General features: G+C 36.4%; 2 protein-coding genes across 2 annotated transcripts; one reads left to right on the forward strand and one right to left on the reverse strand.

Annotated features, from left to right (window-relative positions):
- Positions 1-808: 808 nt before the first annotated feature.
- Positions 809-6,834, forward strand: slc25a15b (solute carrier family 25 member 15b). Its single transcript, XM_077546576.1, has 7 exons — positions 809-1,270; positions 2,933-3,032; positions 4,032-4,290; positions 4,368-4,505; positions 5,391-5,566; positions 5,654-5,812; positions 5,886-6,834. Exons 2-7 carry the CDS (start codon positions 2,978-2,980, stop codon positions 6,005-6,007), a joined length of 909 nt encoding a protein of 302 aa, XP_077402702.1. The 5' UTR covers positions 809-1,270; positions 2,933-2,977; the 3' UTR covers positions 6,008-6,834.
- tm4sf21a (transmembrane 4 L six family member 21a) lies at positions 6,722-11,024 on the reverse strand. The gene is made up of 4 exons (XM_077546577.1): positions 10,385-11,024; positions 9,516-9,581; positions 9,038-9,171; positions 6,722-8,177 (listed from the first exon to the last, which is right to left on the reverse strand). The coding sequence occupies exons 1-4, from the start codon at positions 10,559-10,561 to the stop codon at positions 7,982-7,984; spliced, it is 573 nt and encodes a 190-aa protein (XP_077402703.1). The 5' UTR covers positions 10,562-11,024; the 3' UTR covers positions 6,722-7,981.
- Positions 11,025-14,741: the final 3,717 nt, after the last annotated feature.

Below are 14,741 nucleotides of genomic sequence, written 5' to 3' on the forward strand. Positions count from 1 at the left end.
CACACCATTAAGAAATCCATCTGCCACATCAATATTTTTAGTGACATGACACCTGCACATTGACCCCCACGCAGGAACACGACTCTACTTTATTTGTATTGTGGCCCTTGTTGTACTCTTGATCATTGCAGCTGAATGCTGTGTTTGCACATTTTATGGGAAATGTGTACAGTTGAACTTTGCTCCTATCCTTGCGCTGTAACAGACAGACAACGAAAGCAAACCACAGTGGACAAATTGTACAAATCATACTGCATTTGACAGATTTTCTTTCTGAAGTTTTAATAGCAACAACACTTGGTAATTACTTTTGTAGATACTTTAGATGTATGTTTGTGAGTAAACCGCCCCCCGTGACTAGTTTGTATTTACTCGCTGCCTTTCAAAACAGATACTGTATCTGTACTTTGTACTCCTTGCCTGGTCAAAATAGGCTTGTTATGGTGTGTGTGTGTGTTAATATAATTCCGTTTCATTGTAATTTAGTTTAACAAGGTGGCAATTTAGGAGTATGAAATTCAGATCCCAAAATATGCAATAAAGACAGACAAGGACGTTCATTTCTATGTATTTATTGCAATGCTTTGGTCCAGAACTGAATTATTACCTCTATATTTATCAGAATTTTCTTTATATGCAAGTATCTGCTTGTACTAAGTACAAAATTAGTACCGGTAGTTGTCACCATACTTGACAAACTGTGACTGTCCGACGTTTCACAAAATAAACAGCAGAGGGCGTGCTAACAATTTGTACCACCTGACGAGTCAACAAACCGGAAGTTTTAAAATCCATGAATTCCACGTAATGAAGATCCCTCACGCTGTTCGTTAAAAAAAAAAAAACTGTGAACAAAATGAATAAAGCCCGCAGCCTTTTTGTTTTTTCTAAGACCATGTCACCAAACCCGAACGGCTGTCCAAGCTAAGTCCATTATAATCGAGAACGGCTCAAGAGTGGACGGGGAAAGACTTTTGTACCTGCAAGCGGAGCAGAGAGGGACCTCTTGAAAGCCTGTCTACAAAGATGTGCTGCAAAATCATCTATTGTTATTCTGATCAGCAGCGCCGTTATCATCGCCCATTCATCCATCAATTGACGCCACACTGTGGAGGGGAAGATGCTGCAGAAGAGATAACATTTGAGATAATCATGCGTGCTTTGCTAGTGTACCATAGCACGCTCTACGTTAGCTCCACTTAGCAAGTTGCCGGGTGAGCCGCATTTCACCACTGAGGTCACGCGGAGTAAAGCGCTCACTCTCACCAAGGTAGGTACTGTATATATTTTATGTTGTCTATATTTTATTGATTACCACAGCGCTATTTAAAGTAATTTCGTTGCAGTGTAATCGCAGAAAATGTCCACTGTTCCTCGAGTTGGATCGCTAATTAAGGCCTACTAAAGAACACTTTATTTAAAACATGAGAAAAGTACGTATTATTTCATTGAAGCTATTACGATGCAAAGTAGTACATCTAGTAAGCTTCTTTATTTGAATAAGTTTAAAAATGCGCAGGGTCGAGTCATCACCCCCATCTGCCGGTAACCTTCATAGGTTGTAACTTTAACATGGCAACAAAAGTACATACTACTGACATTTCTTAGGAAGGATCTCGAAATAACTTTTTTTTAATAGCAGTTTTGCAAATGAATGGCTTTATTTTTTATTTTAGGAGTAACATTTTTATTTTTTGCCCAAACTGTTCTTACTGCGCATGCGCTGTTTCACAGAAGTGCAAGGTATGCTACTTTTGCCGTTTAATAGCAAAGATCTAAAGCAAGGATTTTAAAGCAATGGTTATTTAAAAAATAAATAAAAATAAATAAATAAAAATAAAAACGGGGGAAAATAAACGACGATGTAACGGGGGGTTATGCTCAATTTGGGACGGTATTTGATAACAAAAGACATCTAAGCACATTGAGTTGCCTTGTGTATAAGAAATGTGCTATTCAAATAAAAACGTCATACGTCATAAGCAAAAAAACACACACACACACACAAAAAAACACTTTATATACATATTTTATTTCTATGTACTTGTATAATGCTGTGCATGGGCGGAAGACCCATTTTAAATTCACCAATAAATAAATATGAACATAACAACATAAAGTAATTATTAACTCATTCACTGCCACTGACGGCTATAGATGTCAAAATTAATGTAAACTATTTCTTGTAGTTAAACATTTTTTTCCCACTTTTGTTAAGAGTATGAAAACCTCGATTTTTTTATTGTACATTTTAAACAGATATAAAATTTGTGATTAATCGCGAGTTAACTATTGAAGTCATGCGATTAATTACAATATAAAAAAAATTAATTAAAATAAGAAATAATGATGCGATAAAAAAATTGTATTAAAAATGTGATTACAATTTTTAATCGTAATGAACTAATTCACTGCCATTGATATCAAAAATTCAATATTAATACTATTTCTATTAGCTTCACATTTTTCTCTACTTTTGTTAACAAGAGTATGAAAACCTAGAATTTTTTATTGTACATTTAGAACAGATATAAAATTTGCGATTAATCGTGAGTTAACTAGTGAAGTCACGCAATTAATAAAACAATGACTCAAAAAGGCCTTAGTGAATAAATTGTGTGCCTGTTTGACAATCAGTAGAACAATTGCAAATACAACAGATTACCTTGGGACTGTTGAGATGAAAACATTATTGTAATAACCATAAAACTAAACTTGCATCTTAAATTTCAAGACCAATTCCTATTGAATTGATTATATTTCAATATAATTTAGATTTATTACGTAGTATAGTAATTTCTTGAGATGGTAAATTTTCAGTTTATGTTAGAAGTATAGCTGTAAAAAGAAAAAGAAAAAAAAAAAAAAAGAAAGAAAAAAAGTTGACTCTTTCCACATTTTAATGAGATGCTTCCATCCTGTCGGTTGTCAGGTGCCTGAACAGAAAGAGAAATCTCTTCTGACCATTTAGAACACGATGGCACCTCATGCTGCGGTTCAAGCCATCATCGACCTCTCTGCTGGAGCTATAGGTAACCTGACCCCCCCCCCCTTCAAATTATAAAAACAAATCACACAGTGCAGTACAGTACATTATCCATTATTGTTCTGTGTGTTCCTGACCGTTCTGTTTTAAACAACAACATTTTTTTTCCATTTTTGTTGAAAACTTAGATTTTTTTTTTACTGTACATTTAGTTTTGTACATGAAATTTGTGATTAATCGCGAGTTAACTCGTGAAGTCATGCGGTTAATTACGATTAAAAACTTTAATCACCTGACGCCCCGAATTTTTAATAATAGTTTCTTTCTTTAAAAAAAATAAAAATAATTCACTGCCGTTGACGGCTATAAACGTAAACAATTAATTTGATCTATTTCTATTAGTTACATTTTTTTTTCCACTTTTGTTGAAAACCTAGATTTTTTTTTTATTGTACATTTAGTTTTGTAGATGAAATTTTTGATTAATCGCAAATTAACTAGTGAAGTCATGTGATTAATTACAATCTAAAAAATTTAATCGCCGCTTGCCCCTAATTTTTAACTCATTCACTGCCATTGACGGCTACAAACGTCCAAAATTCATTTGAACTATTTCTATTAGTTTAACTTTTTTTTTCCAACTTTGTTAACAAGAGTATGAAAATCTAGAATTTTTAGAACATATAGAATTCGTGATTAATCGTGAGTTAACTATTGAAGTCATGTGATTAATTACAATTTAAAAAATGAATCGCCTCTCGCACCTAATTTTTAATAATCTTTTTTAAAAAAAATTTTTTAAATGAATTTATGGCAGTGAATGACTTAAAAGTAACACACCATGCCTAAGGGACAAAGGTACAAACAAACTCAAAAATAAGCCTGGGCCTTTTTAGCTTCACCAAACAAGAACATTTGCAGAATAGCATTTGCAAAATGGATGACTAAGAATGTCCGCAGACATCTTGTCAGCCAGGAGGAAATAGTCCATAAAGATAGAAGATGTCCAAATCTTGCCTCCTTGGACCACGTTGTCTCCTCCCAGGTGGTGCTGCATGTGTCTTCAGTGGACAACCTCTGGACACCGCAAAGGTCAAGATGCAGACCTTTCCCACACTCTACAGGGGCTTCATCCACTGCATCACGACGACGTACAAACAAGTCGGTCTCCGGGGTCTCTACCAGGGAACCTCGCCGGCTCTCATGGCGAACATCGCTGAGAACTCGGTGCTCTTCATGAGCTACGGCTTCTGCCAGCAGGTCATCCGCTTCACGGCGGGACTGCACAGTGATGCCGTGTTGAGGTAGGGCGACCTCAACAATAAACGCTTCGGCCCGTAGTTGTGAGAACACAAAAAAGGGAGATCTGTGTGCTCGCTAGTGACATGCAGAAAGCGTGCGCCGGCTCGGTGGCGTCCATCTTTTCTTCGCTGGTCCTTTGCCCTACCGAGCTTGTCAAGTGTCGTCTGCAAGCCATGTATGAAATGGAGGCGTCGGGCAAGATTGCCAGGAGTCAAAAGTAAGTGGTTTTAAAAAGTCTTCCAGTTCGGATGACGAGTGAGAACAAGAATGGCTTGTATGTAAGACAAGACACAAAACAATAACGGCTGAATGAACTCAATATTAGGGGTCATAAAATCAATTTTATTGATTTATTTTCTGTTGTATTGCCATTTGTTGTGTGCACCTTTTATTTGGAGCGCTGTTCATGTTGTACAGCATTTGGCCACTTAGGGGCAGTGTTGTAACCGCATTAGAGAATAGAAGAAAGAAGTTTGGGTCAAGTTATGCTAATACAAGTTGTTTTTTTTTAGGAAGAGTATAGGTCTGAGTAATGTTAAGATGCTTCTCTGTATACATTCCTGCCGCGTTTTTGTATGAATAGCCGTTCTTTTGTGTGATAAAAGTGACGCGAGTGGAGCGCTAATTAGCGTTAGCGAGTCAAGGGCGCTTTCCTTTGTGCGTTAGCCTTGAGCTAGCTACGTTCGGGAAACAAGCTATTTTCTTTGTTTTGCGTGTTTGGGTTTACCTTTTAACCATTTAACCTCAATTCGAGTGTAACAAACTGCTTGATACCAGCAACATTGGACTCTTTGAGGGACTGTTTGATGTCTGCCTAACTGTCTGCTGAAGGAGGAAAGAATATTATATACTATAAAAGCGATCACATTTATAGCTAGCTTAGCTACATAGAGTAGCAGTTGTGGTTATGTGGAAAGATACTTTCATTTGTCGAGAGTAGATCAAGATGATTCTTTGCACATCTATAGATAGCAGAAATCATTGCCAATCAAATCGTTTTAAATCAAAAATCAATTCCGAATTGAATCGCAGACCCAAAAAGCAGAATCCAATCGCGACTGTCTCACGATTCCATTCTGATCCCTGTGTGCTCCCTCTGCAGCTCGGTGTGGTCCGTGGTCAAATCCATCATGAAGAACGAAGGCCCACAGGGTTTCTTCCAGGGCCTGACCACCACCATCGCCAGAGAGGTCCCCGGCTACTTCTGCTTCTTTGGCGCCTACGAGCTTTGCCGCAGTGCCTTTGCAGACTACATGAAGTGCGGAAAAGATGACATAGGTGAGCGTGCCGCCGCCGCCGCAATGCATTCTGGGATGTCATCGTCTGATGATTATCAATGTGTTTGCGTCTTAACTTTTTGCGTAGGCGTGGCTCCGATTGTATTCAGCGGGGGTTTCGGAGGGGCGTGCCTGTGGCTGGTGGTCTATCCCATGGACTGTGTCAAGTCTCGGATCCAGGTCATGTCCATGACGAGCAAGCAGGGCGGATTTTTCAAAACCTTTATGACCATCGCACGAACAGAAGGTAGTAAATCTTTCATTTTGTCTGAACGAGTTGAAATCATCTCAGTTGTTTTTGTTTAATTTCTTGCTTGTAGGTATTCGAGCGCTCTACTCTGGTCTCACTCCCACCATGGTCCGCACCTTTCCTGCTAACGGAGCACTTTTCTTGGGCTATGAGGTCAGCCGCAAGGTCATGATGAAGCAGTTTGATAGCTGAATTGCAAGGAGCAGCAGTCAGGATGTATTCGGGCCTCAAGACCTCATGTGAAGAATCATGTTTGTTCTTTCTTGATGGAGTTCTTTTCAACTTACACATTGTGTTTGTATTTTTGAAATGATGATGTTAATGGGTTTTTAGAGCTAACAACTGTTAGAGGTTCTACTGCCAATATTTCCGAGACAGCTTTTCTATGTGGTCTTGTCCGCGCTAAATTTTTGCCTACCTCAATGTTGTCAAATGCACAAAAATATACAGTATTTTGTACATGCCTTTCAAAGCATCTAATGTATGCATGCACATTAAGAATTAAGGGTTAAGAATAGTGCCACTCCATGAGTTTATCTAACTTATAGTATTCCGAAATTGAATTAATCACTCATGTTTTTAGAAATTATTTATTTCCTAGTTTTTCAATTTTATGCTTTTTTTGACTGAGTACAGTAGTTCCAAAGTAACTGACTGGTGTCTTGTTTAAATAGCAGGGTCTGTTTTTACAAACCAAATTAATTAACTAAACTTGAACTAAAACACACTCGATTGTTACAACTCATTGTTTGCCTTCTGATTTTGATTGCAATTGATCACTCCATTTTCACACCATGTAACGGGTCGTTCCACTGTTTTGCAACAAACAATGAATGAATGAAAAATGTATTTGGTTAAATAAAAAATTCAACATGGTAAAAAAAAAAGAAAAAATTCAGTCATATCTCTGTTAATAGAAATGTTTTATTAAGAAAATGCCAACAATTGAACATATTGGTATATTTAACTATCTTGATGTTGTAGTATAATATCTGTATTAAAAGTTTTCACTAAAGCAGCTTACTTCCTGTGTTTATTTGAGCATCTTAAACTGATTTTTACTGTAAAGCATGTTGCAGTTATGGTAAACAATGCTGTGTGTCTAGCATGTATTTAACATTCTAATAATGAATGTGCGACATATACTTGATTTATACACTATTCCCCAAAATTTTGCGATATTCAGCTTCCTGTGAAGATTGTAGTGCATTTTAGGTTCAACCTGACATTTCAGCCCAAAGCCAAATATGCCTAACTTTATGATTAGAGGATATTCAGCAAGACACTTAGTGAACTTTTATACGGAAGCGTATTGCATTCACTTGGAAAAAAAAACAAACTTTTTTTTTGACTAATTTTTTTGAGTATTTTATTTTTATTTTCTGTTTTTCTGAATATTTTTTTCTGTCAAAAAATATTTTTGAAAAACAGGCTGAAAAAAATATCCAGAAAAACATGGAAAAAAATGATTCCGAAAAATATAGCTGGTGTTCTGTTTTTCTGAGTAATTATTTTTTATTTTTTTTACCTCTGAACTCCAAGTGACTTGTTGCAGACTCGCTAATAGCGGAAGCGGACACTTTCTCGCATACCTCGATATGCAATAAGATGGTCATGTTTACTTACTGGCTCTCAATAAAGGGATGAATGTGTCTACTGTATTGTGGTTAGTTCTCTAATCTCTGAGGGAAAACCCCTTTAAAAAAAATATTCAGGAAAAACAAGAAAAAAATATTCAGAAAAATAATTATTTTATAAAACAGGGAAAAATGACACAAAAACGGTAAATTATTATTTTTTTAAAACTGAAAAAAACTTTTAAAAAACTGTTCAATAAAAACTATTCTATTCTACTATTATAAAACTATTCAATAAAACAGAAAAAAAAGGCTCCCCCCAAAAATTTGTCAGAAAAACAGGATATATTTTTTTAAGTAAATACAATACGCTTCCGTACTTTTACATAAGACAATGTGAATAATTATTCAATTTTTTTCAATTTGTTTTTTCAAGAGCATGTGATACAGCCGCTTGCCAGCAGGGGTCGCTGGCAGTTCAGATTTTTTTTTTTTCGCAGTGCAGTTGCAAAGCAAAAGAAATTACACAATAATTTGGACTACCAATGTATAGGTTGTAAAAGCAGCTGGCAGTGTTAAATTCCAGGATTCAGATGACGGTTTTGTTGGTGCATGTTCCGCACAAGCAGCCGAAGAGGCCATTGATCATCTGGATGGCACACAGAACCGCTTGCACGCAGCTGCAGGCCAGCAGGGTGCCAAACAGGCCAATGTTGAACTGCACAATGTTTTTGGGCTCCGTGCATTTCACCCACCAGGTGTCGTCAGTCAGGTAACTCGGGTCACTGGGAACAAATGAGCTTGATTAGCATGTCTGCCTCATGGTTCCGGGTATTTTGTTTATCTTGTTTCATCGTGCTACACACCAGCTTACTCGATGCTAGAATACAAAACTGATATGAGCAATTGAGCAGAACGGGGAAAAAAAGAAGGAGTAATCTAAAACTCCAGACTGACTTAATGATTAATTATGCTTTATATAACTAGCACTTCCTGAGTCCCCAAGTATTGATTTAATTTGGCTGACATGACATATTGATTTATTTCTATATTGGAGACCAACCTTATCAAATACTTTTTCTACCTGTCTTAACCATGAGTAACTAGTTAAATATTTGTTTAGTCAGTCTACTATCTGGTACTGCTAATCTATTCCATAGCCACACCAAATAACTCATGTCTCACTGCGCATGGTGTCCAACTCATATCATAATTCAGTATTTAGGAGGCATTTTTCAGTGCAGTCAGTGCTCCCCAATTTCGTGATTTAATTTGAATTTTTATTTTTTTTTTTAAATCTGTAGTATTTAATTTGAATGTGATTCCATTGTCAGCCACTAGATGGCGACAGTAAACGCCCTCTGCTGTTTAGAGATCGTTTCTCATCCTTGGCAAATAAATTGACCTTCTTGACTCTCCACTCTTTTTGTGGAAATGGTTAAAAAGAAATGTGTATTCACACCTTACATACAATTATTTCTTGACCCGTGCACCATCCCTCAACAAAACCTTCATTTTGTAGATTTGCCTGTCCTGCTAACTTGTCTTACTTACAGTATGTCAACGGGACTGTTCCAAAAGAAGCAGCTAGAGATAAATGATCATGTTTATGCCACCCATCAAATAAACCTGATCAAAGTGTTACCTGTCTGTGAAAGGTGTGGTCCATATCAAGATGACTTTACAAAGGGGGCCGTTCTTCAAACCCAGTGCGGCCACACTCATACTGTACAGGGCGCCGGCCACACCCACTGCGGCAAATGCGATTGATAAGAACATCTGAGGAAGTGGAAAGATAAGCAAAGTTTAGGAACATGTCCTAATGGAGTTTGAGGTGGGCTAAACATTTTGTCCTCATCCTGACATTGTTGTTTCGATTGCTGAGTGATGAGATAACATCCGTTTTTACTCTTAAAGTCACAAGCAAACCACTTTTTTTTTGGTAGCAAAAGTATTGGCGCAGATCAACTTTAGAGAGATTCAATTGAGTAAGAATTCATATGAAATATTATAGATATTTAACTCATTCACTGCCATTCTTTATACATGACAGAATTTTCATGGCAACAGGTCAATAGTCAAATACAGTGAATAGTCTTAATTTAATAAACAGACTCACTCACCCCACAGCGATTTCCACAGCATCCTTGTTTCCCAGTCAGGTGGATATAAAGTGCTGGTAACAACACCTGAAACGGATTGATATGAACTCATTCACTGCCATTGACAGCTATAGACTTTTTAAAAAATCATTTGAACTATTTCTATTAGTTTAACTTTTTTCCCCCCATTTTTGTTAACAAGAGAATGAAAACCTAGATTTTTTGGGGGGTACATTTAGAACAGATATAAAACTTGTGATTAATCGTGAGTTAACTAGTGAAGTCATGTGATTAATTACGATTAAAAAAAAAAAATTGCCTGATGCTCCTAATAATTAATCATCTTTTCTTTAAAAAACAAAACAAAAAAAAGTGTTTAATTTTTAAGAATCTTTTTTCTTTCTTTTTTTTTATTTTTAAGAAAAGATTGTTAAAAATTAGGAGCGCCAGGCGATTACAATTTTAAATCGTAATTAATCGCATGATTTCACTAGTTAACTCACGATTAATCACAATTTTTTTATATCTGTTCTAATACAATGAAAAAATCTAGGTTTTCATACTCGTGTTAACAAAAGTGAGGGGGAAAATGTCAAACTAATAGAAAAAGTTCAAATGAATTTTTGACGTCTATAGCCGTCAATGGCAATGAATGAGTTAAATGTCATTACATAAACTTCATTAACGACTCACGGAAATGTCACAATAACAAAATGTTCATGAAACTCGTGTGCAGTGTTGGATTTTGTAAGTGTGCAATATCAAATGTACGCGCATGTTGAAAACCTTCATGTTAGGTAGCATTTTTCTCTCAAGGGTTCACAAAAACAAAAGAATGTGCAGCAGCGGCTCCGTCACACCCTTCAGGAGCACGTTTGGAGACAACTTACCATTACTCCCCCGCCGATGAGTCCTCCCATATATTTCACCTCCTCGGTAATATGCCCATCTTTGGCATATTTGATGTCCCCATCAGGAAAGAACAAGACGATGTTACAAATGATGGAGATGAGCGCTAATGGGTACAAAGACACAGCAAGGCAACGCGAACACGTCCCGGTGCACATTTTAACAAAAGTAAAACTGCTGCCTGTTGAAAGAAAGAAAGAAAAAAAGGCTGAGAATTCCCGTTCAGGATGTTTAGGCGGCTCCCTTCCTCCTTTTCCTTTTCTTTTGAAGACACTGACCCTAGCAGGGTGAAAGCATGCGTACTTGTGTGTTCACTCTGAGTGATGTGAGGGTGTGGGAGGTGCAGTGACAAGCAGATACCATAAACAAACACAATCTGGGATAGGCGGAAAAAGAAAATGTGACTCAATCCTAGTGAGACGGTCCCTGTTTTGTTGACACTTGGCCTGTAAAACATTAATAGATTGAGGAAGTTCAGGTACATTCATTGTGATGCCATTTCGTCATATCATATTCAAGTATCTTCAATATCTTCAATTCCATCAATTCACAAATCAGATTCACGGCACATGTTGGACTTTGGACACTCTGAAGTGTTGCGAGAAGTATGTCATTGACATCGACTGCGGGTAAAACATTAAATAACAAGCCCTTGGGGGGTGTGTGTGTGTGTGTGTGTGGGGGGGGGGGTTGAACCACACAGGCTACACTTTCATGTTGATGGGGCTCGTCTCATTTGTGACAAAATGGAAATTTATATGGGTTGGAATGATGCAGGAAACATACCAAAACATGGTTGGTCTTCTGGGAAGCCACAGCCTGGGGAACTACCTTTCTTTTCTTTTCTTTTTTTTTTTTAAAGTCAATTTGCAGTCTTGAGTTCCCCACATGTAAAGCTTGCTCATACTCTGGATGTAAACAAAAAATGTGGTCAAACCAAAACTTTGGTCATTTAAAGTTCACTACCTTTGCCATTTTTTTTTTTAAATTCATGTTTATGATTCGCACTATTGTTGGTATGAGAACAGTAGAGAGCAGAAATTCAGGATTTGGCTCAGAACCTGATATTTAGTAAATCTGACAACGGTCAATAAAGACTTTTTTTCAGTAGGAGTACTCAACTCTTGAGTAGACAGTCACCAATTCCAATACTTTTGATATATAAAACGTTCCCTAAAAAATGACGGATAACTTTAAACAAAGACGTAAGTAATATAGCATTTTTCCTTAAAATCACATAGAAGGAATGGCAATTTTCTAATTCCTAATTCATAGTTCTAGATTGTAAAATGGCCTGGAAATAAGGCTGAGTATTGATCCGATACCGATACTAACGTGGTTACTTCATGCTTTTTTTCTTAGATGTTTTTTTTCTTTTCAATGTGGCAGAAAATTCATCCATCGATCATTTTCTTCCAACGGGGATTGAGTTACCTAATTCATGAATATAAATTAAATAGTAGATAATTGTATAGTTAATGAAATGAAATGATGCTTCCGATAACTTATTTGCTTTCTGTTCAATGAAAGATGGTTTCAAGTTGGTCAGGATCTTACCAATGAGAATAGTGACTCAAAATGTATTCAACCATTTAGCTTGAGGGGTTAAATGTGAAAAAATAACTTTATATATCGGTGCAGATTTTCCATTATTCATGCACTAAAGAGGCAGGTCACCTTCTGTTTAATAAATGAATTTGATTAAATAGTAAGTAGTTGTGATGGCCTGGCAGAAAATGGAATTCTCTTTTACTTCAAATTCTACAACATTATGCATTTATGTCATCAAATTCTTCCTGAATGTCATGCCTGTCTCACAATAGACCGCACTTGCCATTGTTTCTTCATTGGTACAATGATAGTGTTCTGCAAATCTCATACCGTTCATATAGCATTAAACAGACTAGCCTTTTATTCTAGGCTCTAACTTCTGTAATTAGATTATGCATATTCGTCCTGTTTTCAGCTCGTTAGACAGCAATCCAAATTGTTGTTGGCAACGACAAGAGTATTCATTTAGTTGGATTATTTGGGATATGGAAATCCAGTTTCTTGTTGTATGAATACTATTATTTGGATTTGCAACCACTGACCCAGAATGAGGTCTGTAGATGATTAAAATGACAACACACATTAAGATAACGGTAAAATGAATGCATTCAAAAATAAAAACATAACGAATAGAGCTGTAAAAAAAAAAATAAATAAATAAGTTTGCCTTTTCATTTCTGTTCCCCGGCCTAGTGTTTGTAAAGGTGGATGACGTTTGGGGGTGGGCTGCTCCTTGCTTAATCAGTGGCACACAATTTCTGAGGTATGCCCGATCTCATGATAAAGAAGTGACGAAATCACAGCTTAGGAATGCTCTTGCTATTGAGTCATCAGACTTTCAAGAGTGCACCGGGAGGTGAGAGAAGTTGGCTTTCAATTTGTCTTAAATTGTTATGATTACAGTGAACGGTGGCTAGCAGATGAGAATGCTTCAACTGTCTTTGGGAGGTTTGGACGGGAAGAGAAAAATCGGAGCCATGGTTGGTTTCGACAGAGGGTGTTTTTGTTTATGGAAGGTAGAGAGGGGGTAAAGGAGGAAATTGAGGGAGGCGTTTATTGAAGTGTACAATACCATCTGAACGTACCCTTAATTCAGATAGTTGGTGTAACAAACGTGCTCTCCCACCCACTTACAAAAATAAAATAAAATAAAAAAATCAGCCAATGAGGCACTACATACGTGACAATTTTTAAGCATACTGTGTATACTACAAAGGTTTGGCGGACCCTAAAAGTAATGCTAACTTTCTTCATAGGTTTTGTTAAACTCGACTAAATTTATGACTAGAAATAGAAAATAAAAAGGCAAACTATATATATATATATATATATATATATATATATATATATATATATATATATATATATATAAACACACACACATTTGTATTTATTTTTTGAATTATATTTTTTATATTCATTTTTATTTTCACTGTTAGTCATTTATTTATTTATTTAGTCATTTATTTATTTGTAATTTTGGCAGTTTTCAAAAATTAAATACAAATGTATTTATGTATGTATATATATATATATATATATATATATTTTTTTTTTTTTTAATTATTATTATTATTATTATTTTTTTTTTTATTATCAATATGCCGTTTTGAATTGATTATTACATTGAGAAATCAAGTATAGCAAGAGAAGACATCCACAAAAAGGGGCAGCTTCCTCCCATGCAGGGGGGGCAGTACATTTTGGGAAACCTTCGGAGATGTGGCTTAGCTTTGCATGCAGCACACTCAACATGTCCACCTCTCCCGTCAAAGACTTCCTAGTCACCCATTTCATGCCGGAGAAATGGTATGTGGAGCTTTTTTTGATCAACTTTGACTTGCACGGTGAGGCTTACTGTCAACACATTTGGCCGCCTTATAGGGGCTTGCTCAACTGCCAAGTATGCTCAAATAGTTTCATACTTGCAGGAGGGAAGAGGAGGGGCGTTTAAATGCTGTCTGTGCAGCTCTATTCATTATGTTAAGCTATTCCCCCTTTTGTTCTATTGCTATAAAAAACATGGAACCTACCAAGGTTCAGGTATAAAAATAATAAAAAAAGAGAGTATATTTCTGTTTTTATTTTGCAGCAATTAGCATTAGAATATAGCTAAGTTTCATCATTATTCACAAATCTCTTTTAAACTGTGGGGGAAAACAGCTTGTTTGCAACATGGCCCTGGTTGATCTCTTATACTATGCTGCCACCTGCTGGCCGTTTTTGTAAGATCTACCATTGCTTCAACCATTCTCGGCAGTTCAGAGGCTGCATCAAAGCTTTAAAAAACAACAACATTAAAAACGTATAAATACATCTTTGGGACACTGGTCATATTTTAATATGCATATTCAGAATATATTTCTGCCAGGAAATACATTAAACTGGTACTTTTATTCTGTGGAATTAACTTCAATATAGTTGGAAAATGTCATACAAATAACAGAAACAATTGGAAGTATGATGTACCACTGAAAACCACCACCACAGTAATAGGCATTTTTAAATGTCTGAGCAACATTGTCTTTGTAAATGTAGAATTGTTAATACAGCTCGTTTTTCCATTATTGTAGCAGTTTTTGAATTTTGGCTGTGTGACTATTTGGGCAGCAAAAGTGCGCAGAACTAGTATTTGCTTGTACCCTGCAGTCATACATACTGTTAATAGTCAATGCAACAACAAAAAAGCGGTTACACCTTGTCACAGGTTTGTTCATGTTCTAAAAGCTGCTGCTATGAGTTGGCAGTGTCTAGATAGCACATCATTTCCTGTTTTGCATACTTTTT

This window comes from Vanacampus margaritifer, chromosome 16 (assembly GCF_051991255.1).
Source record: "Vanacampus margaritifer isolate UIUO_Vmar chromosome 16, RoL_Vmar_1.0, whole genome shotgun sequence".
In the NCBI taxonomy this organism is placed as follows: domain Eukaryota; kingdom Metazoa; phylum Chordata; class Actinopteri; order Syngnathiformes; family Syngnathidae; genus Vanacampus; species Vanacampus margaritifer.